Below are 27,352 nucleotides of genomic sequence, written 5' to 3' on the forward strand. Positions count from 1 at the left end.
GCTACTAAAACGTCATCACAATGGCCCGGAATTTCCTCCTCGCTAGATTTGGCGCATGCGCACATCGAAAAAGAATGCGGACTTCGCAGCTCTCCCAATATTAAACTGTTTGATGGCCATAATTCGATAAATCATGTCGAAAGCACCATCTCAGCCCGGTTCTTCGGGTGCCGCTGCCAACCTGGGACCTTCATCGTCCTCCTCCTGCTCCTCACCCTCGGCAGGTGGCACGACGTCCCCTGCTAACGTGCTGCACGCACAGCCCGAGAAACCCCAGCACTACACGTACGTAACGAAACACCTTTACACCCACCTGATTACACATGCAAATCACATATTTCATGCATCACTAATTTTACACGCCTCTGATGGGTATTTGTGGGCTCTTATGAGCGGGATCAGGAGTTGCGGTTTATGGCCTAGTAGTGTGACAGTATGCATGCATGATGTTTTGACGGATACACTTGAGCATCCTGGAAAGAGGTCTGGTGATTTGTTATTAAACACAATAAAGAAGGCAGGCTATACAATGCTTATATGTCTGATATGTTATGGATAGTAAAATTGTGGTTAAAGTTACATCCAATCTTTTGATCTGCGCTTCATGTAACGGATGAAGCTCCACACAACTTGAGTTCCCACATTTTATGACCAATGAATTTTCCTGATTTTTGTCATGCATTTATTACTGCAAAGTGAACAATTTAGTTGGTTATATTCTTTTCAAAGTCATTTTAATATTTTATTAAAGGGTTAGTTCACCCAAAAATTAAATTTCTGTCATTAATTACTCACCCTCATGTTGTTCCACACCTGTAAGACCTCAGTTCATCTTCAGAACACAAATTAAGTTATTTTTGATGAAATCCGAGAGGTTTCTGATCCCCAAGAGAATACAATGTAATTACATTCAAGGTCCAGAAAAGTAGTAAAAGAGTCATTCTACAAAACGGGTGCCATTTGGGTCCGCAACATTTGATCAGATGCATAAGGCCCAAAAATGTCCCAAAGTGTGTTTCCAAAGCTTAAAGTTATTAATTCAAGTTTTCTTGTTAACATGATATATGATAAAATGCTTTTTTTTTTGAATATTATCATACTATTTTAATCATTTTTCATTAGTACATAGCCAATTTCACATGTCTGTGTTGACCAACATGATATTTGCATCTAAAATATCACCAAATAAGTTTTTTTTTTTTTTTTTCAAACACTATTTTGGGGGTCCCCCGGTAAAAATCACATTCTGTTGAGTAAAATATTTGTTTTTTGGTGGGGTTCCCTTGGAAAAATTAGCATTGCAAGTGCTAAATATCATGTTATTTTGGGTCGCTTCAACTCACAGACATGTGGAAACTGTGAAAAAGTAGCCCAGTTCCACAGGAAAACCACAAACTTGGCAACACTGTTTGGTTCACTCACTCACTCATTCACTCACTCACTCATCACTCACTATCTCTTTCACTCACTATCTGTTTAATGAATAATGTTACAACCAGCAGATCATATAGAGAAACACTTTGTCCATACCACCCTGTCACAGGGTCATTTTGTTAAAAGTTTATGGAAAGGAAATGAAATATTACATAAATTAATGTTGAATGATGTTCTTGCTGTGTGGACTAATCAGATAAATGTAACTTTATTTGTATTTTTTAAGTGAATTCATTTTTTCAGTACAAACAAAGAGGCCATTGAAATGTCAAATTCATATTTCATTAAATTACAGGCTGTCTATTGATGGTTTCCAAAAAAGGGACATTTTACTGTTAGGAAGACATTCAATTTTAAAAATCCATTTCTTGTTTTACTATTCTAATGGCATACATATTGTCCGTGACGGGGTGGTACGAGAATGGCTTCATTGCCTGAATAAAAAGGATAATTTTAATAAAGATTTTTTGCCTGAGGTGGGAAAATGTTTTTTGGAGGATTAACATATATTTCAAGTTGTAGGTTTGTTTAAAAAAAGTTTGTTCTTAATGAAAATTGCAAAGTAGAAATGGCACCTGTTTCGTAGAATGACTCAAAGACATTGTTAAAATTGACTACAGTGGTTCAGTCTTAATGTTATGAAGCGACGAGAATACTTTTTGTGTGCAAAAACAAAATAAAAATGACTTTAATTCAAGAATTTATTTTCTTCCCTGTTAGTCTCCTACGCTGTTTACATTGTAGGTCCAGGTACATTGCCATGCAGTGTTTTGTTAGTTCAGATTGTAGCTACACCCCTTTAATCCACTCTCACTCTTCACCTTCATTTTTTATATTATACTTCCCCTCTTTCTCTGTTTAAGGTATCTGAAGGAGTTTAGGACAGAGCAGTGTCCTCTATTCGTGCAGCACAAGTGCACTCAGCACAGGCCCTTCACCTGCTTCCACTGGCACTTCTTGAACCAGAGACGGCGGAGGCCGATTCGCAGACGTGATGGAACTTTTAATTACAGCCCTGATGTGTACTGCGTCAAATACGACGAGGGCACAGGGACTTGTCCCGATGGAGATGAGTAAGAACCAGCAGATACTCCTTTTTTAAGCTACAATGTCTGAATTAATGTTGACATCTGTCTTTGTTTATTTATTGCCAGGTGTCCATTTTTGCACCGAACAGCCGGAGACACAGAGAGGCGGTATCACCTGCGGTACTATAAGACCGGTTCCTGTATCCACGAGACTGATGGGAAGGGCCACTGCAGTAAGAACGGCCCTCACTGTGCCTTTGCTCACGGCTCCCATGACCTCCGTAGCCCGGTCTATGACATCAGGTGGGGAGTTGACGTTTGAAGCAATAGTTCATCTGAATATGAAAATTTGTCATTTATTCGCCATAGCATTACAAAACCCAACACAAAAAAAGAGTTGTTTTTAATTGTATTGCATCTATTATTTATTATAATGATACGCTACCATGTATTTTTGGGATCGATACGATTTTTTCCATATTTTTGAAAGAAGTCTCTTATGCTCACCAAGAATGCGTTTATTTGATCAAAAGTACAGTAAAAACAGGAATATTATTACAAACTAAAGTAATTTTAAAATGATGTTAATATGTCATTTTTTATAAATATATTTTAAAATGAAATTTATTTCTTTGATGGCAAATCTGAATTTTCACGGTCATTACTTCAGTGTCACATGATCCTTCAGAAATCATTCTAATATGCTGATTTAGGGCTCAAGAAACATTTCTTTTTATGTTGAAAACAGTTGTGCTGCTTAATATTTTTGTGGAAACTGTGATATTTTTTATTCTTTGAATAGAAAGTTCAAAAATCTTTTAACATTATTAATATCTTTACTGTCACTTTTGATTAATTTAATGCATCCTTGTTGAATAAAAGTATTAATTTTGGATCTTTTCCTTGGTTTAATTTCTTGTTCAGAGAGGTTCAGGTGTTAGAAGCCCAAGCTGCTACTGGATTGGTTGAGGGAACATCTGGAGAAGGGCAGTCTGGAGTTGTGGCCAGCACTGCACTCATAGAAAAAATCCTGAGTGAAGATCCACGCTGGCAAGGTGAAATCAGCCGCTATACATGCATGCATAAATACACTCGACTTGAAATGAACTAAAATGTCACACTACCTTAATGTCATTCTTCATGTCGTTCTTTGCTCATTTCTCTTCATGCAGACAACAGTTTCGTGCTCTCCCATTACAAGACTGAGCTTTGCAAAAAACCTCCTCGGCTGTGCCGTCAGGGCTATGCATGTCCCTATTATCACAACAGCAAAGACCGCAGACGGAGCCCTCATAAGCACAAATACAGGTCTGAACAACAAAAACTTCACTGTATAGAAAACCTAAAGGGATAAAAAAATGGCAGTATTTACTCACTGTCATGTTATTGCAAACAAATATGCTGTTTTCAGGGGACACAAACTGATCATTTTTACACAGATAATTTCTATACAACAACGGTTCATGGTGACGAAAAAGCATTTTATATGCTATAGCTTTTTGTAAAGAAAAAAAAAAACTAAATTTAAGCCGTTATTCACTGATATTTCTATATTTATGATTTTATTAATTATTAGCTTCTCATTAACTCACTTGCAGTTTGAAAACCCTGAACCATTCCTTTAAAAAGTAATGACAAATCGGATCGCTATGTGTGCAATTCCATTTTAATTAACTTGATTTCCTGCTCTGTAGAGTGGTGGCAGACATCTTCCATGCTAATAGTAGTTAATGGTATTATGTGCGTGTTTGTTCTTGAAGAGCCCTGCCGTGTCCCTCAGTGAAGCACAGTGATGAGTGGGGGGACCCCAGTAAATGTGAAAGCGGAGAAAGCTGCCCGTACTGCCACACGCGGACAGAACAGCAGTTCCACCCGGAGGTATTTCACACTCAATCTAATGGAGCTGGACTCTGTTTAACATCAGTATTTACAGCAAGAACAAGGACATTTATGTTCTTGTGCACTTATGAACCTGATCTAATTAAACTGTGCCTATTTGATTATGCTGTGCTTGTGATGCTCGTTAAGGTTACTAGTTTGTTTGGCCCTTTAGCTGAAGAGGCTAATTTTTTAGTTTTTTTGATTAGTTGTTTTAATACAGCTCATATTTGTGCTCTTCTTTTTCTAAATGATAAGATTTTAGACCCTGGCAAGCGATAAAACCCGCAGAAAAAAGCCTTTACAGGGCCATATACAGGGGTCGGAAAGTTATAGACTCCTAGAGCTGCACGATTCTGGATAAATTGAGAATCACAATTTTTTTTGTTTGTTTGTTTAAAATAGAGATCACAGTTCTCCCATGATTCTGAATACACAACTAAACAATACAGTATATTAAAAAGTAGGTTTTTTTTAAAAATTGGTTCGAGTGAATGATTCAGTGTGAAAACTGACTCGCATAAAGACTTCACTTGTTTCATTACTGGATGAATCATCATTTTTGAACAAATCTTCTGAATGAATTGAAGGATTCAGTGACAAATAATTTTTTTAACAGTCACTTGTCACCACCTACTGGTGTAACGATGTAATGATACAAGTGTCAAAAAGGCGATTTTGATCGCTTACCGTAGACATCTGAACTATAAACTTTATTCCAGTACTTCTGTGATATTATAAATTATTGTAAAAGACTATGTTACTGTGTGGTTAAAAAGACTGTTTGTGAAGCTCTTTCATATCGATACATGATGAAAACTTGCTCTCTCTGGGTCAGTAGCATCACGAATGCAGATTTGAATGTTCGCTGTTATCGTACGGATCGCAAGGTTTAATAGACACAGGAAAATCATTGACGGGTGTTTGAATCAAGATCGTGATCTTTTAATGATTGATTGTAATGCTCTAACTCCTAGTTTCTGTAAATAAGAAGTACCTATAAAAAAAAATAAAAAATACAATTTATGGAGCTCCGCACATGACTTGCTGGAAAAATGTAATAATTTGTTCCCACAACTTAATACATGAGCGCATTTTACTAATTCGTTCCCTTGTTTTACTAAATCGTGGCCACATTGTAATAATTCGTTCCATTTTTTTTTTTTTTTTTAAGGGGTAAGTTAAATCTGAAATATCTTGATTTTTAGTTGTTTTCGTTTATTTTAATGCCTGTTTTATCGGATTCATTTTAAATAATTTTAAGTTATCTTGAGGTCTTTTTGGATGTTTGTTCAGGCCCCCTTGTTGAGAACCATGGTTATACACTACTGTATAGTAGAGAAGAAACCACCCTAGCAACACCCTGATATTTTTTTGGTGCTTTTTAATAAGCAAGCAACACTAGCATTTTCTTATTTTCCTAATAATTAATGTTTTCCTCCACAGATCTACAAATCCACCAAATGCAACGACATTCAGCAAAGTGGACACTGTCCCAGAGGGCCGTTCTGCGCTTTTGCCCATTTAGAAAGTAAGGTTACATTTTGGAAAATTACCATGTGATAAAACACTATTTACACTATACATTGTATTGGATGTTTTATATCTATTGTAAAACGTTTCCGTTTGCTTCTCAGAAGTAAGCATCAGTGATGAGCAGCTGTCTGCACAATGCAGTTCACCTCCTCTTGCAACTTCCTGCCCCTCTACCTTAGAAGACTTCAGCCAGAGTGGCTTGAGCGCAACTACAGAAGAAGGGCTGCTGGGAAGGGTTCTGTTTGAGGAGTCCTCCAGTCTTGATGCCTGTCTAGGAGGAGAGGGGGGTTATGGGAAAGCCCCTGGGTTTGAGAGGGAAGACCAGGTGAAGCAATAACTCTTTCTTAATTCTTTTATTTGAAGACATTGATATTCTTGTGACAAACACAAGGTTTCCACTGACATGGAAAACTTAAGAATTTTATAATTATGATTTCCAAGCCAGGAAAAGTCTAAAAGTTAAAATTTTTTGCTGTGCTCTGCAATATTTTACTGGCTAAAAATGTTCAAAAAATTGGGGTTGTAAGTCTCTAATTCTCAGCAAGACAGCATTTGGTCAAAAATACAAAAAGACACCTGGCAATAAATAATATTAATTTTAAAGTATAATTTATTCCTGTGATGGAAAAGCTGAATTTTCAGCATCATTACTCCAGTCTTCAGTGTCACATGATCCTTCAGAAATCATTCTAATACACTGATTTGCTGCTCAAGAAACATTTCTTATTATCATCAATGTTGAAAACAATGTGGAAACACTGTCTTTACTGTCACTTTTGATTAATTTAATGTATCGTTTAATAAAAGTATTAATTTCTTTCAAAAAAAATAAAAAATGAAGAAAAGAAAAGAAAACGTACCGACCCCAAACCATTGAACGGTAGTGTAGCTCTTTGTATAGTAAAACCTAAAGTATGTCTGTTTGTCCTTTTGTTGACATTTGAGTGAATTCGAAGGATTGATACTTCACAAACAAATGGAAATATCCATAAAAGGAAAAACAAGTTTTTTTTTGTTTTATTATAACATAATTTTCATATCTTTCATATAGGCCAAATATAGAAGTTTTTCAATGGAACATCGCAGCAGAGACATGTCCTCCATGCACAGCAAACAGGTATTGGACACATTGATTCAAAAGAGAAATTAATGAAAATTACAAATAGGCCAAGAACTTTTGGTACTATTCCATGTAATGTGTTTTCAGGATTTGTTGGTGTTTCTGCCTGTCGGCAGTCCTCTCAGTATGTCCTCCAGTGTACCTTCCAGCCTGGCAGCCACTCCACCCAGCCCTGCACCCCCCGGCCCCTCATCAGGCATGAACGCCAACGCTCTTCCTTTCTACCCTACAAGTGACACAGTGGAGTCTGTAGTGGGTGAGTGATTGGTCAGGGAGGTAGTATACCCTAAAATTAAATTAAATTGTTATTAAATATTAAAGGTACACTATGTAACTTTTGGCCCTCTAGCCGTTAAAAAACAACAACAACAAAAAAAACATGCATTTTGCAGAAGAACATTGTTTTAACTGTGCTTCAGCTCTGCATGACTGCGGATGAATATTCTTCTGAATATGATAAATTCCAGCACAGTGCATTTGCTGTGGATGAAAATTGTTGGTGTTACAGGGCTTGAATTTCAGCTTGGGATCGAGCATATTTGCATAATTTTACTCATTCCTGCAGATAAGCCACCTCTCAGCACTAAATTGAGTTCTTTTTCGCTGCTTTTATATATATATATATATATATATATATATATATATATATATATATATATATATATATATATATATATATATATATGGTACGGAAAGTATTCAGACCCCCTTAAATTTTTCACTCTTTGTTATATTGCAGCCATTTGCTAAAATCATTTAAGTTCATTTATTTTCCTCATTAATGTACACACAGCACCCCATATTGACAGAAAAACACAGAATTGTTGACATTTTTGCAGATTTATTAAAAAAGAAAAACTGAAATATCACATGGTCCTAAGTATTCAGACCCTTTGCTCAGTATTTAGTAGAAGCACCCTTTTGATCTAATACAGCCATGAGTCTTTTTGGGAAAGATGCAACAAGTTTTTCACACCTGGATTTGAGCATCCTCTGCCATTCCTCCTTGCAGATCCTCTCCAGTTCTGTCAGGTTGATGGTAAACGTTGGTGGACAGCCATTTTTAGGTCTCTCCAGAGATGCTCAATTGGGTTTAAGTCAGGGCTCTGGCTGGGCCATTCAAGAACAGTCACGGAGTTGTTGTGAAGCCACTCCTTCGTTATTTTAGCTGTGTGCTAAGGGTCATTGTCTTGTTGGAAGGTAAACCTTTGGCCCAGTCTGAGGTCCTGAGCACTCTGGAGAAGGTTTTCGTTTTTTGTAACCTTGGCCAGATCTGTGCCTTGCCACAATTCTGTCTCTGAGCTCTTCAGGTAGTTCCTTTGACCTCATGATTCTCATTTGCTCTGACATGCACTGTGAGCTGTAAGGTCTTATATAGACAGGTGTGTGGCTTTCCTAATCAAGTCCAATCAGTATAATCAAACACAGCTGGACTCAAATGAAGGTGTAGAACCATCTCAAGGATGATCAGAAGAAATGGACAGCACCTGAGTTAAATATATGAGTGTCACAGCAAAGGGTCTGAATACTTAGGACCATGTGATATTTCAGTTTTTCTTTTTTAATAAATCTGCAAAAATATCAACAATTCTGTGTTTTTCTGTCAATATGGGGTGCTGTGTGTACATTAATGAGGAAAAAATGAACTTAAATGATTTTAGCAAATGGCTGCAATATAACAAAGAGTGAAACATTTAAGGGGGTCTGAATACTTTCCCTACCCACTGTGTGTGTATATATATATATATATATATATATATATATATATATATATATATATATATATATATATATATATATATATATATATATATATATACACACAAAATAATGTCAAAATGCTGCTCTTGGCGAGTATTCATGTAAACACAGTCATAAAGTGAACGTAAACAGTTGAGAAAGAAAACTTATGTGTAACAGTATAATGGATCTGTGCGTCAGGTCTTAAAGTGACAGCAGCCTGATATACCTGCTGTCAAATTATGGAATAATATTAAAAATATCTATGGCAGTTTTTCCCCATGGTATCCATGTCAAAATTGGGGCCAGTGAAAATGCTGAGTGGCTAGTAACTTTGGAAAACCACAAGCCACAGTGGCTGGTGAGCAGAAAAGTTAATGTCAAGCCCTGGTTGTAGGTTATGTACAAAAGTATACCTTGAGCTTTATTATTGAGTAGAATGACTTATGACTTAGAATGTTCTGTATGTTTAAATCTGCATATATTTCTCCTCTTCACTAGAATCTGCCCTGGATGATCTGGACCTGAATGACTTTGGAGTCTCAGCTCTTGAGAAAAGTCTGGAGAGTTCAGCTCTACCCAGCATGGGCCTCATGTTGGGTTGGTGAAGACATTATAGTCTTATGAAATAAAGATGATAGCATCGCTACTTCAAAAATTCAGCTTTGACATCCATCTTCATTTCTGATTTTATCTTTTTCTACAGGAGGCAGTCAGTTACAAAGTTCAGCACCTGTCAACATCCCTGGCTCCCTAAGTAGCCCCTCCCCTTTCAGATCACCCTCACCTTCTCCACCAATCAGAGCTCACCATTCTCCATTCCTCTCAGCGCAGTTGCCACAACCCAGCCAATCAGAGAGTAGCTTTTTGGGGACCTCTCATGGTTCTTTAGGTTTGTGTTATTTTTATTGATTTTTAAGCTGACTGGGTTAATGATGTGTTGAACTGTGTATTTTCAACACTAAACTGTATTAAGCAGTATCTGCTTTTTTGCAAGGCTCTTGCTTGGGATCAGAACGAGTTTAGATCTCCTGTGACATATCTAGGTCAACGTTCTTGTTTACAAAGGCAGTGAGAGTATATAGCAGTCAAATGTAGCATTAAATTATCAGTTGTCTTTTTAAAACAAAGCAGGTTTTTTTCATGGTAATGAACTGGATAGACAATGCAGTGAATCCAGTCAAATGTGATTTTGTTTTGTTTTTGTAGGTTTAAATGGCATGAACAGCAGTATTTGGGAACATTTTCCGACAGGCCAAAGCTCGCCAGGTACCCCCCCTGCCCTGCTCTCCACAGGGAGCATGTATGCCGAGGCGTCACGTCTCAAACAGGAAGTGGAGGAGGCACACAGGGTGCTGAAACACTGGGACCACAGCTGGAGACAGATGGCTCAGGTCAGACTCCATCTGTGTGTGTGTCTGTGTGTGTGTGTGTTTCACACTTTTATGGCGTTTTATTTATTTTTTTCCCCATGACCTCATTTTCCACCTTTTTTATGATTCTGAGAAGTAATCAGAATGATTACTGTACCTTTAAGACCACATGGAAGTGATGACTTGCTATCCTGTTCGCATGTAAAAATTACCTACATTTTCAGGCTGTTGTTCATCAGGATAGGCCAAGTTTCTGAATACAAATTAAGTGCTAGGCTGTAATATGTAAAGGCACTCATGATTGTGATGACAAGATTTCTGAAGTCTTTTCTGTTAACTGCCACAGTCATTGGCCGTCTTAAAATCAGACGCAGAGGAAGCTCGTCACTTGGCGGGGCAGCTGGGTATGGAGGCGGAGCGAGCGCGGCAGGCTGAAGTGGAGGCGCAGCAGCAAGCAGCACTCCTGGAGGAGGCGCTAGAGAGCCTAAGGCATGCAGAAAACCCACATCTACAGCTTCACCAGCTACAGTTACTCCACAGACTTCCACTCAGCTCCATCTGCAGCCTGCAGGCACAGATCTGCTCCTGCTTACGCACTGTAGAACAGGTAATTCACACACCCGCTACCTGACAACTGATGAATCTCGTGAAAACTACTGTTTTTTTTTTTTTTTTATCCAAAACTCAAATGAAGAAAAAATGAATTGTTTTGCATTAAGAAATTGAAGCTTTTATACTAATTACTTATTTAATATAAAAGTATTATTATATTAGATAATGGTAACACTTGGCAATAAGGTCTTTATTAACAGCATTTATTAACCATTGTTAATATTAGTTCATAAAAATCTTAATAATCATGTTAGTTCACAGTGTAGCATACAACTTTTTGCTAATATACAACTTTTGACCTTAAAAATGTTAATATTAACATTAACTTACATTAATAAATGCTGTAGAAGTATTGTTCATTGTTAGTTCCTGTTAACTAATGTTAACAAATTAAACCTTATTTAACCAAGTGTTAAAGGGTTAGTTCACCCAAAAATGAAAATTATGTCATTAATGACTCACCCTCATGTCTTTCCAAACCCGTAAGACCTCCGTTCATCTTCGGAACACAGTTTAAGATATTTTAGATTTAGTCCGAGAGCTTTCTGTCCCTCCATTGAAAATGTATGTACGCTATACTGTCCATGTCCAGAAAGGTAATAAAATCATCATCAAAGTAGTCCATGTGACATCAGTGGGTTAGTTAGAAGTTTTTGAAGCATCGAAAATACATTTTGGTCCAAAAATAACAAAAACTATGACTTTATTCAGCATTGTCTTCTCTTCCGGGTCTGTTGTATAACCGCCTTCACTCCACAGTGACGCTGCTGCTTCTTCTTCTTTCCTGTTTTACGGCGGTTGGCATCCAGCTTATTGGTGCATTACCGCCCCCTTCTGCTCCGGACAGTGACGCTGCTGACGTGTTATCTAGTGCGCCTGAGCTTCGTTTACAGTCTGAGGGAGACGCACACTGTATTCAAGCTATTCTACATTGTTTGTATTTTGGTATTGCTAGATTTTTTTAAATGGTGCGTAGGTGTGCATGTCGCGGATGTCCTAATCGCATCACTCTCCGGAGCACAAGGGGGTGGTAATGCACCAATTACCTGGATGCCAACCGCCGTAAAACAGGAAACAAGAAGAAGAAGCAGCGTCACTGTGGAGTGAAAGCGGATATACAACAGACCCGGAAGAGAAGACAATGCTGAATAAAGTCGTAGTTTTTGTTATTTTTGGACCAAAATGTATTTTCGATGCTTCAAAAAATTCTAACTAACCCACTGATGTCACATGGACTACTTTGATGATGTTTTTATTACCTTTCTGGACATGGACAGTGCACCGTACCTACATTTTCAATGGAGGGACAGAAAGCTCTCGGACTAAATCTAAAATATCTTAAACTGTGTTCCGAAGATGAACGGAGGTCTTACGGGTTTGGAACGACATGAGGGTGAGTCATTAATGACATAATTTTCATTTTTGGTTGAACTAACCCTTTAAGTGTTAAACATATAATATTATATTATATTATATTATATTATATTATATTATTTAAAATACTAGTACAAATTAATTAAATAAATAATAAATATAATGTATTATATTATTTAAAATGCATTAAGCTAGTTTTTGTAGTCAGTTTTCAATTTTAGAGTGATTTTAATTTGCAAATATCTTTTTTTTTTTTTTTTCTGAACAACAAATATTGCCATCAAATTGGCTTGCAATTGTGCTTTACATTTTAAATACAATATTTTTATGGTAATAGAAGGTGGAAATGTTTCATTGCCATAAAAAATAGGATTTTTTTTCTCTTTTGATTCTGGTAATATATGACCTGGGCATTTCTTTAAAGGGTGAAAAAATGAACCCAAAAATGAAAATTCTGTCATTAATTACTCACCCTCATGTCGTTCCACACACTTAAGACCATTTGTTTGTCTTCGGAACACAAATTAAGATATTTTTGACGAAATCCGCAAGGTATATGACTTCTCCATAGACAGTAATTTAACACTTTCAAGGTCCATTAAAATAGTCCATGTGACTGCAGTGGTTCAACCTTAATATCTTCTCTTCTGTGTCATTCTCATACGCTGTTTATGTTCAGCGCTTCCATGTTCTACGTCAGAACGCCGGCTCAGGATTGGCAGACACTGTTCATGTGAATGAACAATGCCTGCATGTGATGTTGACACAGGAGCTGGCCAATAATAAGTCTGTGTTCTGTCGTAGAACATGGAAGCGCTGAACGTAAGCGGCATATGAGAATGACACAAAAGAGATTATTTTTGTTTCGTTTTTGCGCACATAAAGTATTCTAGTCGCTTCATAACATTAAAGTTGAACCACTGCAGTCACCTGGACTATTTTAACAATGTCTTTAGTACCTTTCTGGACCCTGAAAGTGGTGATTATATTGCTGTCTAAGGAGGAGTCAGATACCTCTTGGATTTCATCAAAAATATCTTAATTTTTGGTCCGAAGATGAACGAAGGTCTTACGGGTTTGAAACGACATGAGGGTGAGTAATTAATGACTGAATTAGCATTTTTGGGTGAACTAACCCTTTAAGGTTCACCAGTAATCTGATGTACAAGCAGAGCTCAATTAGATTAACAATAAGGCACTTTGAATCGTGTTTTAATCTGTCTTCTCTCTCTGCCTCTTTCCTTCTTTCAGGCTGTGTTCAGGAAGCAGAGATTATATTGTCTATCTTGCAATGAGATGGGATCAGTGACGTTGCCATGCCAACATGGCCTGCACTGCGAACAATGTGCAGCCTCGACAGAATGCCCGCTGTGCACCGAACACCAGTAGAGCATGAATATCCCGCAGTCACAAACTCAGACGTAATCCTAAAGCTATAATCCAGACACTAGACATAAACCCTGACCCCTCACATGTTCTTCATTTAAATCTAGGGTTAAATGTATCCTACAAAGCCCAAATCTAAAAGAAATGAAACCACCTCAGCCTTATCTTGGCTAAAAGCTGAGACTTAATTGAGAAATATGATTTTGTTTGATGCATATTGACCATATCAATAAGACATGCCATGGCATATCCTTTACACTAGCATGCAAGCAGTCCTAAACCTCAGTGGGACCATTTTCTTCCTCCAAAAGAAAGAAAATTACTAGAGAAACTATGACATACATGATCAGTTTGTGATATTTTCATGTTTATTGTGGGGACAAAACATCACATATATATATAATAATATGCTTATGTCTCATTGTAATCATAATTTCCCATGTATTTTAAATGAGAACAAAACAAACATAACCTGCATTAGTATTCTGACATTGCCTAAGTTTTGTAAAGCACTAATAATTGAGTTAGTGCTTTCTATGAAACGCATTTAGAGAGAAATATTTAAGTGATGATCATGATACCAAATTCTGATATTCCCTATATGCTTTATGTAGAAGCGTAACACATACAACACATATAATAAGACAATCCTGTTTGTTTTTAAACATCTTTAAGTCAAAATGTGGAATGTCCTTCCAGAACATTCTGAAGTGTTTACAGAAGAAATGCAGTTTGTGTATCTTCAGTGCAGCTGAAATGACTTTTACCAGATGGGAAGATTTCATAATTAATACAGATTAGCATAGTAGGTAGCTATATAGGAAATTTACAATTACTTTTGTAGGATTTTTTAAAGGAGAAATTCCAGGAGACTGCTACACAGCAAAATGCCGAAAACATGGTTTTGCAGCTTTTCATTCTCAGGTTTTTTTTTTTTTATTAAAAAGAGTCATGGTAAACTGGAGTGCAAAAGCAAGAAGGCAAACACTTTTTATGTTATTCCTAGAATTTGCTTATTTTATTTAATGCATTTATTGAATGAATAATTTGCCTGTTTACTAAACCAACAGCACGTTCCCCAACTGCAGCTTTCTGTTCATGTAGAGGCGTTTTATGTGAACACATTTCTGACACCAGTGGAGAATAGAAATCATGTGCACTGATTACCAAACATAACAGCAGTCATAAGCTACGGCTGTCAGAAGAGGGCTTGACTTTCGATTTATTCGGATGATTTTAGTTGAATTCAGTTTGAAGGCACAGTTATATAGGATGCTCAACATACGACTTCCTTTGAAACAGAACTTCACTGTGAATTCACAAATCACATGCTCAGTTTTGTTCATATACAGTGTCTCAGTCTGATTTTGTAAAAGACAATAAATGTATATTTTTGGATGAAAATGTTTATTTTTTATATCATAGAATAATATCATCATTACACATTATTACAATAATTAAAAAAGTTGGGCATTAAATAATGTTTTTTATATAACAAATAATAGACAGAAAAAAAAAAAAAAAGTTAATTTGGCTTTGATTCATGTTTTTGTCCTCTCAGGCTTCCTGAGACTTCTTTTCTCTTTGCCTGCGTAATTTAACGAAGGCCTGAGCTTCTTTTTCACCCTTCCTGGCTTCAAGTAACCTCAACGTATTTTCACCTACAAAAACAGAGATGGCACAAAGACATTGAATCTCTACATGATGTGTGTGTGCATATTATTAGACACACATTTTGTCATCAGTTAATCTCCCCTATGTCATTTCAATCTCATTTTAAACAGAGTACATATAACAGGAAGTGACATACTGTTGGGTTTGGGGTGCATCAAAGGTAGGCGTATCTGTGCAGGCTCTGGATTATGGGGTCCTCCTCCGACTCCTGGCACTGCCTTAAGAGACAGAAACGCCTCTCCTTCGAAGTCATCGCTCCTCAAAGTGTCATGGTCCAGCACTGTCACCAGCAGACATGCTCCTGGAGACTGGCACTTCTCCAATGTAACAGAACTGTTTCCCCAAGAGGACAGAAGTCACATTACAACCATAAATTAAAAAAAAAAAATATATATATATATATATACACACAGTACAGACCAAAAGTTTGGAACCACTAAGATTTTTAATGTTTTTAAAAGAAGTTTCGTCTGCTCACCAAGGCTACATTTATTTAATTAAAAATTTATTTAATATATATATATATATATATATATATATATATATTTGGATCCTCTAAAACAGGGGTTCTCAACTCTGGACCTCGAGGTCCACTTTCCTCCAGAGTTTAGCTCCAACCCTGATCAAACTCTCCTGCCTGTAACTTTCTAGTAATCCTGAAGACCTTTGATTACCTTGTTCAAATGTGTTCAGGGTTGGAGCAAAACTGCAGGAAAATGGACCTCAAGGGCCAGAGTTGAGAACTCTTGAGCTGTCTTATTTAGAAGGCTGTGACCTCCAGAGGTCACATTTGTAGGCTGCATACATCGAGTCTGCCTCATTTCAGTACAGTAATTTGCATTCCATTTCATTTCCATTGCATTCCAAATTCATAATGAAATTACAACAATTTACACTTCACAACGAATAATGTTCTATTTGATAATGATTAAGGGGGCGTTTACACGACACTGGCTGCATCCGAAAACTGGAAAATGCTGCTTTTGGAGGACATTTCAAGGTAGGAAGCCATCGAGGCACGTCCGAATCCAATGTTAGCTTTACTTCCCGTTTCCTGAGATACCTTCATCTGATCGATTTTTGAAGGCAGCATAGATGTATCTTTCGCTGCCTTTGATTTCCCACAATCCTGTGCGTCCATTCTGTGACATTTGAGCTAGTTGTTTGTGTGTAAATGTATGTTTTTGACCAACATTTTCCACTTTTGATGTAATTTGTAGTGAGATATTCTCACCAAAGTTCACGTTATTTTTCTAGATCATTAAACTGTTATACTTCCTCGGAAGTCTGTCTGAATTCAGTTTTGTGAGGTTCCTTCATGCACACGCTGCCTTACAAGTCATTGCCTGATAAGGCAGTGAGGCAACAAGTCAGCTAGGTTTTCGGATGCAGCCCGTGTAAACTACAAAAACGTGTTCAGTCTATAGGCGTGTAGTATTTCTTTACAAAGTGATATCGCCAACTACTGGCCTGGCATGCATAATGCAGCATTTTTAATTGTTTTCGTGAATTCGTGTGAACGGGATCTTTTTGACTACGTTGTCTCTACACTAAAAAATAACTTTTCCACTTTTAGTACGTTGTTGTCATGTAAGCACCCTAAATTTGGGGCTTTCTACTAAAAGACAGCTTTAAAGTGAAAGTTGGTTTGTGGCATGTAATTTAGAAGGAATGAGTGTGATTATTAAGTGTGTGTTTTGTATTAAAACCAGGAGAAAAGGAGGAAGAAAGACTTTTCCCTTTCAGTTTTTTTTTTTTTTTTTTTTTTTTTAATCCTCTTCTGTGAATCTAGTGGACAGCAGCTTAAAATAGAGCTGTGTCTCTCTATTATGCTCATTTTGTGATCATTGTTTTTGGCCTGGGGTGCATTTTTTGTACCTCAATTAATATATCTGAGATAATGTGACATATGGAAGAAGTGTTAAAACTGATCTGGCTAATTTGGTTCTTCAATCAAATTTGCAGATTTGATTTAAATATCTGGTTGTCTGAGATTACTGAGCATCCTTGTGTTCATTGGAAAGGGCAGATTTATCGATACTCAAAACCATGATCAGCAATGCAGCGACTGGCTGATGGCAAGACCGCAACATAATGACGTCATATAAATATAAAATAACATTGCGTGTGTGTGTTTGTGTATACAGTATATATAAGTAATGTAATTAACAATTAATTTAATTTGACCAGAGAAGCCCATTTGCTATATTGTTTAAATTGAATTTGAATCTTCTACATCTATTTATCCCAATACCCAGGCAATGAGAAAAGAGGGAGTTTTGTATGACTTCTAAAAGTGAACTGAAACCATGAGGTTGTCATGAGAGTAAGAGCTTTGTTTACATACAATTCAAAGGACTCTTCAAACAATGGGTTGAGATCACAGTTCTTGATTTTGGTGGATCGTGGCTCAACTTCAGAGAACACGTGTCTTGGTTCTAGAGAAAGCTGAACAAAAGGGTCACTGGAACCTGTAATGGACAAAACAATCCAATTTCATAGAATCAACAGGGATCAGAGGCACAAAAATTAGTTCTGAGAAAAGCTGCAGCATCATTTATGTGCAGATGCCACTTCTGAAATGTATCTATTGCAATGACATTCAGATATTTTTAAAGGGATAGTTCACCCAAAACTGAAAATTCTGTCATCATTTACTCACCCTCAAGTTGTTCCAAACCTTTATGAATTTCTTTCTTCTGCTGAACACAAAAGAAGATATTTTGAAGAATGTCTGTATCCAAATAGTTGATGGCCATAGTATTTTTTTTTACCATACTATGGAAGTCAATGGGGTCCATCAACTGTTACCCATATTCTTCAAAATATATTCTGTGTTCAGCAGAAGAAAGAAATTCATACAGGTTTGGAACAACTTGAGGGTGAGTAAATGATGACGGAATTTTCAGGGATAGTTGAACTATCCCTTTAATTGTTGTCAGTGTCAGAGCACGAATAGTTTCAAGACCTTCCGGCTCCAATTTCCAAATTCGTTTAGATTAGCTAGAAAAATACAAAAGAAAAGCGTCTTCTCACCATTTGAGTCGAGAGGAATTAGATTGACAGCGTTGAGAACCTCTACATGCAGTTTCTCCTCTGAGCGTTTGTATGAGGTGATGAGAGTGACGGCTCCGTATTTCTCTCCATTAAACACTTTCTGTAGGAAATGTAAACAAATCCACGTCAGCAACACTTTGCTGGCTCTAACGGGTAATTTCATGCTCTGATCTCACCTGTTCCCACACTTTTCTCTCAAAGAACTTCTCTATCAGCTGATTAGAGCTTAAAGCGTTTTGCGTCAGGTTTACCCGCAGTGTCTGAGGAAAAAAAAATCATGGATATACTATCATTCAAAAGTTCGGTGTTAGTAAGATTTTTTTAATTTTTGAAAGAAGTCTCTTATACTCACCATGGCTGCATTTATTTGATCAAAAAAACAGTAAAATCAGTAATATTGTGAAATATTATTACAATTTAAAATAAGTGTTTTCTATTCTAATATATTTTAAATGTAATTTATTCATGTGATGGAAAAGCTTAATTTTCAGCATCATTACTCCAGTTTTCAGTCACATGATCCTTCAGAAATCATTCCAATATGCTGATTTGGAGCTTTTTATTACCAATGTTAAAAACAGTTTTTCTGCTTAATATTTTAATGATGAATTTTCATTCTTTGATGTATAGCATTTTCAAAAATTATTTGAAATTTATATTATATATGTTAAATTATAAATTTATATTATAAATGTCTTTACTGTTACTTTTGATCAATTTAATGCATCTTTGCTGAAAGTATTAAAGGTGCCCTAGAACCAGTTTTTACAAGATGTAATATAAGTCTAAGGTGTCCCCTGAATGTATCTGAAGTTTCAGCTCAAAATATCCCATAGATTTTTTTTTATTAATTTTTTTTAACTGCCTATTTTGGGGCATCAACTATGCACCGATTCAGGCTGCGGCCCCTTTAAATCGCGCGCTCCCGAGCTATCGACTATAATACAGTGCATTTACAAAGATCGCACAGCTAATATAACCCTCAAATGGATCTTTACAAGATGTTCGTCATGCATACTGCATGCATGCGTCAGATCATGTGAGTATAGTATTTATTTGGATGTTTACATTTGATTCTGAATGAGTTTGAGGCTATGCTCCGTGGCTAAAGCTAACATTACACACTGTTGGAGAGATTTATAAAGAATGAAGTTGTGTTTATGAATTATACAGACTGCAAGTGTGTAATAATGAAAATAGCGACGACTCTTTTGTCTCCGTGAATACAGTAAGAAACGATGGTAACTTTAACCACATTTAACAGTACATTAGCAACATGCTAACGAAACATTTAGAAAGACAATTCACAAATATCACTGAAAATATCATGTTATCATGGATCATGTCAGTTATTATTGCTCCATCTGCCATTTTTCGCTGTTGTTCTTGCTTGCTTACCTAGTCTGATGATTCAGCTGTGCACAGATCCAGACGTTAATACTGGCTGCCCTTGTGTAATGCCTTGAACATGAGCTGGCATATGCAAATATTGGGGTCGTACATATTAATGATCCCGACTGTTACGTAACAGTCGGTGTTATGTTGAGATTCGCCTGTTCTTCAGAGGTCTTTTAAACAAATGAAATTTACATAAGAAGGAGGAAGCAATGGAGTCTTTTCCATGTACTGAACTCTTGTTATTCAGCTATGCCAAGGTAAATTAAATTTTTGACTCTAGGGCACCTTTAAAACCACATTTGAGCACTAGTATACATATTTGAATGGGAACAAAAAGAAAGAAAAAAAAGAGCATAAAACAATAACACTGACCTTATATTCCTCAGTATGTAGTGTTTCATTAGGTAGTCCATTCCCTTCAGCATAAAAACACTGTTCTAAACACTGACAAAACAAACACATAAAACTACATTTTTGCATTTCTGAAGAAAATATGAAAAGTGATTATCTATGCAAAACTTTCCACCGTGATTCTAGGATGGCTGCCAGGGTGTTGCTAAGAGGTTACTAAGGTGTTCTGAGTGTTTTTTACTTTATTAATATGTGGTTCTGGGTAGAAAATTCTAAGTCTGTTGGTTTAGAAACAATTCACAAGATTTGAAGTAGCATTAGTGCGGGACGAGTTACATGCTTAACATTTAGGTTTTGGCTGAAAGGCTGAACTAACCTGCAGTGTGTACAGTAATCTCTGGAAGTAAACCAAGTTACTGTCTTCCAGCTGAGACATCTGATGCAGAATCTTAACTGAGTTCATCCACAATGGAGTAAGAAGACTGAAAGAGACAATTAAAACATATCAAGAAGGCGGATTACCTAAGTCAAACTAAAATACACAGATATAGTCACACTGGGAAAAAAAAGTTAAGATACCTGTTAAAATTTTCCTGAACCAAATTCTCATTCATATACTGCAGTTCTTTTTCCAGATATTTCATTAAAGGAACCACAGCCTGAAAATAGAGATTTAAATAATCAGTATTGCAGTGGTTTAGAAAAATGTCATTTTAAACCTCAAGCTGATAAAACTCAAAAACATATGCCTTACTTCCTCTGTATCTCTGGAGGGAAGCCTTTGGCGGGAAGCCATGTTGCGAACATGTGTCTCGATGTCTGTCTTTAGCTAAAAAGAGTGACAACAAACATGATAAAATGTATTCTGGTTGTTTTGTGAAATCATCACTGATCACTTTCTTATTTTTACTTTCATTACTCTGAGGACTGGCTTATTCCCATCCAACAGGAAACATTCTAGCTAATGTTGTGGGAAGGTTCTCTTAAAATTATTAACAAACATTCTTCCAGTAACATTGATAAAATTTTCGTTCGAAGTTATCTGGTCTTTAATAATGTTCTCAAAAAGTTAGCACAAAAACATTATTTATTCATGGAACGTGAACACTACCTGTTTCTCTGTACAGCAATGTCCATGTTAGGAAAAATGTCTGCAAGCTCTGAGAACCTTTCTGATCTTTTAGGTTTGATTTTTAGGATTTAGAGCAGATTATTCCCATCATACTTTGACAACAGTACAGACAGTGTTGGGGAAAGCTACTTTTAAAAGTAATGAGTTTCAATATTGCATTACTCCCTAACAGTAACTAATTGCATTACTTAGTTACATTTTATGGAAAGTAATGGGCTATGTTACTTTTGTGTTTCTTTTTCTCACTCGGGCTGGCCTTCCTTGTTTTGTTTTTTTTCTCTTTTAATAACAAAAAAATTCTATTTTTGGCAAATGTAAAGGCTCTTTCAGACCAAAAGAGAAATGAATAAGCCTCAGGCTGAAGGAAATGCAAATTCATGCCTGTACAGTAGAGGGCGCAGCTCAAACAAACCTTTCAACTGTGCTGCCAATCTAGATTGCACACGAATAGGAGAAGAAAGTACAACACTTACTTCAGTAATAAAAACAAAAAGGTAATTTTAGCTTATTAGTATGGTTGAATTTGATCATTGAAGGTCAGCAGCAAAGACATTGGTTAATAAAGTGAGATTAAATACATAAAGTGTATTTGTGCTATTTAACATATTTAATTATTGCAGGTTTGTGTAATATTATGAGATTGCATTTCACTGTTTTTATTTATTTTGAGGAATACTGAATCTGTTTTTGTGCAAGTGAGATGAGTAACTTCATTCTCACATTTAATCCAGAACTATAATAACCACTTATTCATTCTGTCAGTCAATAAATGGGAAAACAAAGTAACTTGCATTACTTATTTGAAAATGTATCTCAGATATTTTGCTGTAAATTGAAAAAGTAATGCTTTACTCGTAAAAGTAATCTGATTATGTAACTCACATTACATTTGTAATGCGTTACCCCCAACACTGAGTATAGATGCCAGTTTGGAGACACCTATTGTACTCTAAATAGTAAAACCATCAAAACTATGAAATGACAAATGAAATAATCTCCAACTGATGCCACTGATGATGTAATCACATTTATAATACCTTCTTCCCGAGCGTGTCAACTGCAGAACGGATCTCTCTGTTCAGGAGGGACTGTGTGTGTTGCAGCTGTGATGGAAGTGTATTCTGGAACTGAGTTTCTCCAATCACGTGTCGCGTGCGTTCCCGGAGCCCCGCCCAGTTTAGCTGCTGTGGCAGACGTGTCAGAACGGTGTGCAGATGCTCTAGATCGTTCACAACCACGCACAGCTAAATAAATATACATAAACCACGGTGAGTTACAATTATATCCAAATGCAGATGGTCACAAAAATCGAGCTAAAACACCATGCAAAGTTAAAGACCACACACCACATGAGAGACTCAGAAAAACAAGATGTTAATGCAAATTACTATATAAACCAGACTGAAGGTGCCACATATAAGCTGAGAACTATATAGAACGAATAAGTAATTTTACATGTACATTTAAAATACATCTAAAAGTGAAAGATAATGACATCTATATCACTATTCAGATATGTTTTCTAAACCTAATCATGTGCTATGGATATATGCATTTCTTTTATTTCATTTCATTTCATTTCATTTCATTTCATTTCATTTCATTTCATTTCATTTCATTTCATTTCAGCAGGCCGTCAACCAACCATTATATTACCCATTATTTGCATAAAAAAATAAAGGTACTCCAGATATCAAAATATTTGCATGGAAATTACTAATTTAAAGGTGCCCTAGAATTAAAAATTGAATTTATATTGGCATAGTTAAATAACAAGAGTTCAGTACATGGAAATGACATACAGTGAATCTCAAACTCCATTGTTTCCTCCTTCTTATATAAATCTCATTTGTTTAAAAGACCTCCGAAGAACAGGCGAATCTCAACATAACACCGACTGTTACGTAACAGTTGGGATCATTAATATGTATGACCCCAATATTTGCATATGCCAGCTCATGTTCAAGCATTAGACAAGGGCAGGACGTCTGGATCTGTGCACAGCTGAATCATCAGACTAGGTAAGCAAGCAAGAACAATAGCGAAAAATGGCAGATGGAGCGATAATAACTGACATGATCCATGATATCATGATATTTTTAGTGATATTTGCGAACTGTCTTTCTAAATGTTTCGTTAGCATTTGTGGTTCAGAGCCGTCGTTATTTTCATTTTTAAACACTTGCAGTCTGTATAATGCATAAACACAACTTCATTCTTTATAAATCTCTCCAACAGTGTAGCATTAGCCGTTAGCCACGGATGACAGCCTCAAATTCATTCAGAATCAAATGTAAACATCCAAATAAATACTATTTAAACACAAAAAAAACACATAATCCGACACATGCATGCAGTATGCATGACGAACACTTTGTAAAGATCCATTTTGAGGGTTATATTAGCAGTGTAAACTTTGTTTATGCACTGTTTAAGGCAAGTGCGAGCTCCGTGGGCGGGGAGCGTGAGCATTTAAAGGGGCCGCAACATGAATCGGTGCATTTCTAATTATGCCCCAAAATAGGCAGTTAAAAAATGAATAAAAAAAAAATCTATGGGGTATTTTGAGCTGAAACTTCACAGATACATTCAGGGGACACCTTAGACTTACATTAAATCTTGTAAAAAAACGTTCGATGGCACCTTTAAAAAAAGGTCCATTCTAAGAAGCAAATATCAGCCATAACAAAAATTCTGTACTGGATTAGCAAGAAAAACAAAGATGTCTTTGATTCGAACGGGAGTGACAATATGTCTATGAAACGTGAATTCACCAAAACCAGTCCCATCTGAATAGGATTTATGTTTTCTAACCACTATCCATAGACAGAAACATTTAGAATAGGACTTTGAGCAGCAAGTACAGTGAATATGAGTGATCATCATCTCACCATTTTTATAGCACTGTCTCGATCCGAGTCTACAGAGAGCTCCTTCACTCGAGCCTTCAGCATCTGACAGTATGTTGATGCAATCTTACACACATCCTGTAACACAGACAACACACACACATTAAGAGAGAGTTACGTGGTGATACCGTAAAACACACATCTACTGTATATTTATACATCCCACAATTCAATTAAATGCTACAATTTTAGTGTGCATGTGTGTACCTCTGTGAGTTTGACCATCAACATGAAGGCCTCCTCCGGGTCAGGCCAGCTCAATTGATCCCAGAGCTGAGCAACAGGATGTAGACATGCTGCAATGTCCACTGCAGAAGAGCTGTGCTTGATGGGAACTGCTCCAGTCTGCAGCGGCTGCAACTACAAGAGACAGAGAGATGATGTGAGTATACGTACTTTCCTTGAGCTTCGGGTCAACATAATCAACTTATCAAGCCATTTTAAAATGTATGTAATGTGAATGAAGAACAATGATAAAACAGTTTTTACCAAAAATAGAAGAGCTTTACTATCTATTACCTGATCAACTTGCACAGCCTTTTCCACCCTCTCCATTGTGGTGCTAAAGGCTTTATTTAACCAGTAAGGAAGAGCATCTCTGAAGTCCTCATGGAAACTTGTGAGTTGCAGTAACTTCCCTCTAAAAGGGAAATCAAAACTTTATGTTTGTGATAAAGATGGAAGCCAGGAAATACCCCAGCCATTGTCAGAACTTTAGCTAACTTTGTAGCAAGGTTCTCTCAAGGTTATGAACAAACATTCCAGTAACATTAAAGGGTTAGTTCACCCAAAAATGAAAATAATGTCATTTATTACTCACCCACACCCATAAGATCTTCGGAACGCAAATTAAGATATTTTTGTTGAAATCCGATGGCTCAGTGAGGCCTGCATTGCCAGCAATGACATTTTCTCTCTAAAGATCCATTAATGTACTAAATCAGTTCATGTGAGTACAGTGGTTCAATATTAACATTATAAAGTGACAAGAATATTTTTGGTGCAGGAAAAAAACAAAATAATGACTTATTTATTGATGGCCGATTTCAAAACACTGCTTCAGGAAGCTTCGGAGCATTATGAATCAGCGTGTCGAATCAGTGGTTCGGAGCGCCAAAGTCACGTGATTTCAGCAGTTTGGCGGTTTGACACGCGATCCGAATCATGATTCGACACAAAAGATTCATAATGCTCCGAAGCTTCATGAAGCAGTGTTTTGAAATCGGCCATCACTAAATAAGTTGTTATTTTGTTTTTTTTGCCGCACCAAAAATATTCTTGTAGTTTTATAATATTAATATTGAACCATTGTACTCACATGAACTGATTTAATTATGTTTTTAGTACATTAATGGATCTTGAGAGAGGAAGTGACATTGCTGGCTATGAAGGCCTCACTGAGCCATCGGATTTCAACAAAAATATCTTAATTTGTGTTCTGAAGATGAACAAAGGTCTTACAGGTGTGAAACGGCATGAGGGTGAGTAATAAATGACATTATTTTCATTTTTGGGTGAACTAACCCTTTAATAAAACGTTCATTCAAAGTTATCTGGTCTTTAATAATGTTCACCCAATTGTTCATGGAACATTTTTTTCTTGAAACGTTTGGTTAGATGTTTAAAAAAATGTTTGGTAAAATGTTCGTCTAACATTTTTTAAATGTTACTAAAACGTTCTTAGAACGTATTTTGTTAGCTGGGATATTGAGTTGAGATTTAAAGAGATTTTGAGTACTTCACAAAATAATGTGCATGTTTTATTCAGAGGACACAGCTGATTGTTGGACTTATCAAAAGTGCAGCTGGGTAGTTGATAAATAGCTAAAACATTTAAAACTCATCATTAATATTTTCGGTTAATAGTCATATGTACTGAATGAAGTGTATATTTTACATGCTGTAACTTTTGCAAATGTTGTTCACAATTTTAATCACCTTTTAATATTGCCGTTCACTTAAATAAATGCATTTTTACAAAATCAACAAGCAAATATCTGACCTTTTCTGTAAGAAGGCTTTGTCTTTGTGGATGGCTTGCAAGGTGAGATACACAGGAAACAAGCTGTTTGCCAGCGGCTGATCCATTTGATTCTCCAACTGAGAGAGAGTAGCTCGTAACTCCTCAGCCAGCTGTTCACACACACAACATACAAAAAGTCTAATCAGACAACAAATGCAGAATAGTTTTTAATGTGTATATATATATTTCTTGATTCTCACCAGAGAGTCCAGTTTATGGTAAACCACAGTGAAAACATCCAACTGCACAGCACTGGAAAAAGAGAAGATTTTATTATAAAGAGAGTCATAAAGACTTCTTGTCAGTGACGTGATGGACAAGAATGGCTATCAAATTAACTGGCCATCATTTTAGAGGCACAAAAATGGCCTAAAAACAAGTTCAAGAATGGTGAAGATTAGGCTTTCTTAATGAAATTAAATCCAATGAGCAGCAGATATTTTCAGCACCAACATCCTGAAGAAATTCAATGGTTAGAAGTAAATAAGCTGACTAAATTACAACAGAAAACGACCTTATAAATTATAGTATATATGCATTAGTATATAGAGAGTTCATTATTCTTACCTGACAAACACCTTATTCCACACATCTTTACTGAGTCGAATGTCTTCTTGCACTTCTCCAATCAACCGTGAGAGGGCGCTGACGGTCTCTAACAGATCCTGTCAAAGAGCACTTGTCATGAGCCTAAACTTGCACAAAATTATATATTTTCTATATACATATAGAATGAATCTTAATAATCTGCATAGTTTCTCACCTTGGTCATGGGCTGATGTAAACCTTTTTTGATGTTAAACCACTCTACGGTGCCATTCTGGGAGAAAAGAAGGAACATGCTTAGAAGACTAAACAAAAGACTTTAAAAAGTTTGAAATTATTTATATACAGTCATGTGAAAAAGAAAGGACACCCTTTTGAATTCTACAGTTTTAAGTATCAGGACATAATAAAAAGTCATCTGGTCTTTAGCAGGCCTTAAAATTAGGTAAATGCAACCTGAGATAAACAACAACACATGAATTATATATTACATTACATGGTGTCAATATTTATTTAACAAAAATAAAGCCAAAATGGAGAAGCCATGTGTGACAAATTAAGTACACCCTATGATTCAGTTGCTTGTGGAACCACTTTTAGCAAGTAAACATTTTCTGTATGACTTTATCAGTCTCTCACATCGTTCTGGAGGAATTTTTGCTCACTCTTCTTTACAACGTTGCTTCATTTCATTGAGGTTTGCGGGCATTTGTCTGTGCATAGCTCTAGCCAAACCATTTCAATCGGGTTGAGGTCTAGACTTTGACTGGGTTACTGAAAC

The 27,352-nt window shown here is 36.4% G+C and overlaps 2 protein-coding genes across 3 annotated transcripts in view; one reads left to right on the top strand and one right to left on the bottom strand.

Moving 5' to 3' along the window:
* unk (unk zinc finger) lies at positions 1-14,885 on the top strand. 2 transcript variants are annotated; one of them, XM_048170781.1, is made up of 15 exons: positions 1-285; positions 2,298-2,507; positions 2,589-2,765; positions 3,387-3,517; positions 3,635-3,770; positions 4,223-4,340; positions 5,787-5,871; positions 6,056-6,201; positions 6,928-6,993; positions 7,084-7,252; positions 9,238-9,336; positions 9,443-9,628; positions 9,946-10,130; positions 10,456-10,716; positions 13,347-14,885. In XM_048170781.1, the coding sequence occupies exons 1-15, from the start codon at positions 134-136 to the stop codon at positions 13,482-13,484; spliced, it is 2,259 nt and encodes a 752-aa protein (XP_048026738.1). In that variant the 5' UTR covers positions 1-133; the 3' UTR covers positions 13,485-14,885. The 2 variants fall into 2 exon arrangements, with proteins under 2 accessions (XP_048026738.1, XP_048026737.1); XM_048170780.1 differs by having other exon boundaries at positions 3-285; positions 5,978-6,201.
* unc13d (unc-13 homolog D (C. elegans)) overlaps positions 14,139-27,352 on the bottom strand; it is a 25,343-nt gene continuing 12,129 nt past the window's right edge. The window contains exons 18-34 of the mRNA XM_048170779.1: positions 26,789-26,845; positions 26,593-26,690; positions 26,226-26,277; positions 26,005-26,135; positions 24,522-24,642; positions 24,210-24,362; positions 23,985-24,080; positions 22,131-22,337; positions 20,716-20,790; positions 20,541-20,620; positions 20,338-20,443; positions 19,983-20,054; positions 18,389-18,472; positions 18,192-18,312; positions 17,503-17,626; positions 15,292-15,488; positions 14,139-15,142 (exon numbers count right to left, since the gene is read on the bottom strand). Of these exons, the coding sequence (XP_048026736.1) occupies positions 15,039-15,142; positions 15,292-15,488; positions 17,503-17,626; positions 18,192-18,312; positions 18,389-18,472; positions 19,983-20,054; positions 20,338-20,443; positions 20,541-20,620; positions 20,716-20,790; positions 22,131-22,337; positions 23,985-24,080; positions 24,210-24,362; positions 24,522-24,642; positions 26,005-26,135; positions 26,226-26,277; positions 26,593-26,690; positions 26,789-26,845 (1,878 nt within the window). The 3' untranslated portion in view covers positions 14,139-15,038. The remainder of the gene's footprint in view (positions 15,143-15,291; positions 15,489-17,502; positions 17,627-18,191; positions 18,313-18,388; positions 18,473-19,982; positions 20,055-20,337; positions 20,444-20,540; positions 20,621-20,715; positions 20,791-22,130; positions 22,338-23,984; positions 24,081-24,209; positions 24,363-24,521; positions 24,643-26,004; positions 26,136-26,225; positions 26,278-26,592; positions 26,691-26,788; positions 26,846-27,352) is intronic.

Source organism: Megalobrama amblycephala, linkage group LG20 (genome assembly GCF_018812025.1).
Source record: "Megalobrama amblycephala isolate DHTTF-2021 linkage group LG20, ASM1881202v1, whole genome shotgun sequence".
Taxonomy (NCBI): Eukaryota; Metazoa; Chordata; class Actinopteri; order Cypriniformes; family Xenocyprididae; genus Megalobrama; species Megalobrama amblycephala.

Bases quoted from the DNA above. Each gene is read 5' to 3' on its own strand.
- unk (XM_048170780.1), top strand. From the start codon at position 134: ATGTCGAAAGCACCATCTCAGCCCGGTTCTTCGGGTGCCGCTGCCAAC. The intron at 3,518-3,634 runs GTGAAATCAGCC...CTCTTCATGCAG, and splicing joins TGAAGATCCACGCTGGCAAG to ACAACAGTTTCGTGCTCTCC. The intron at 5,872-5,977 runs GTAAGGTTACAT...TTTGCTTCTCAG, and splicing joins CGCTTTTGCCCATTTAGAAA to AAGTAAGCATCAGTGATGAG.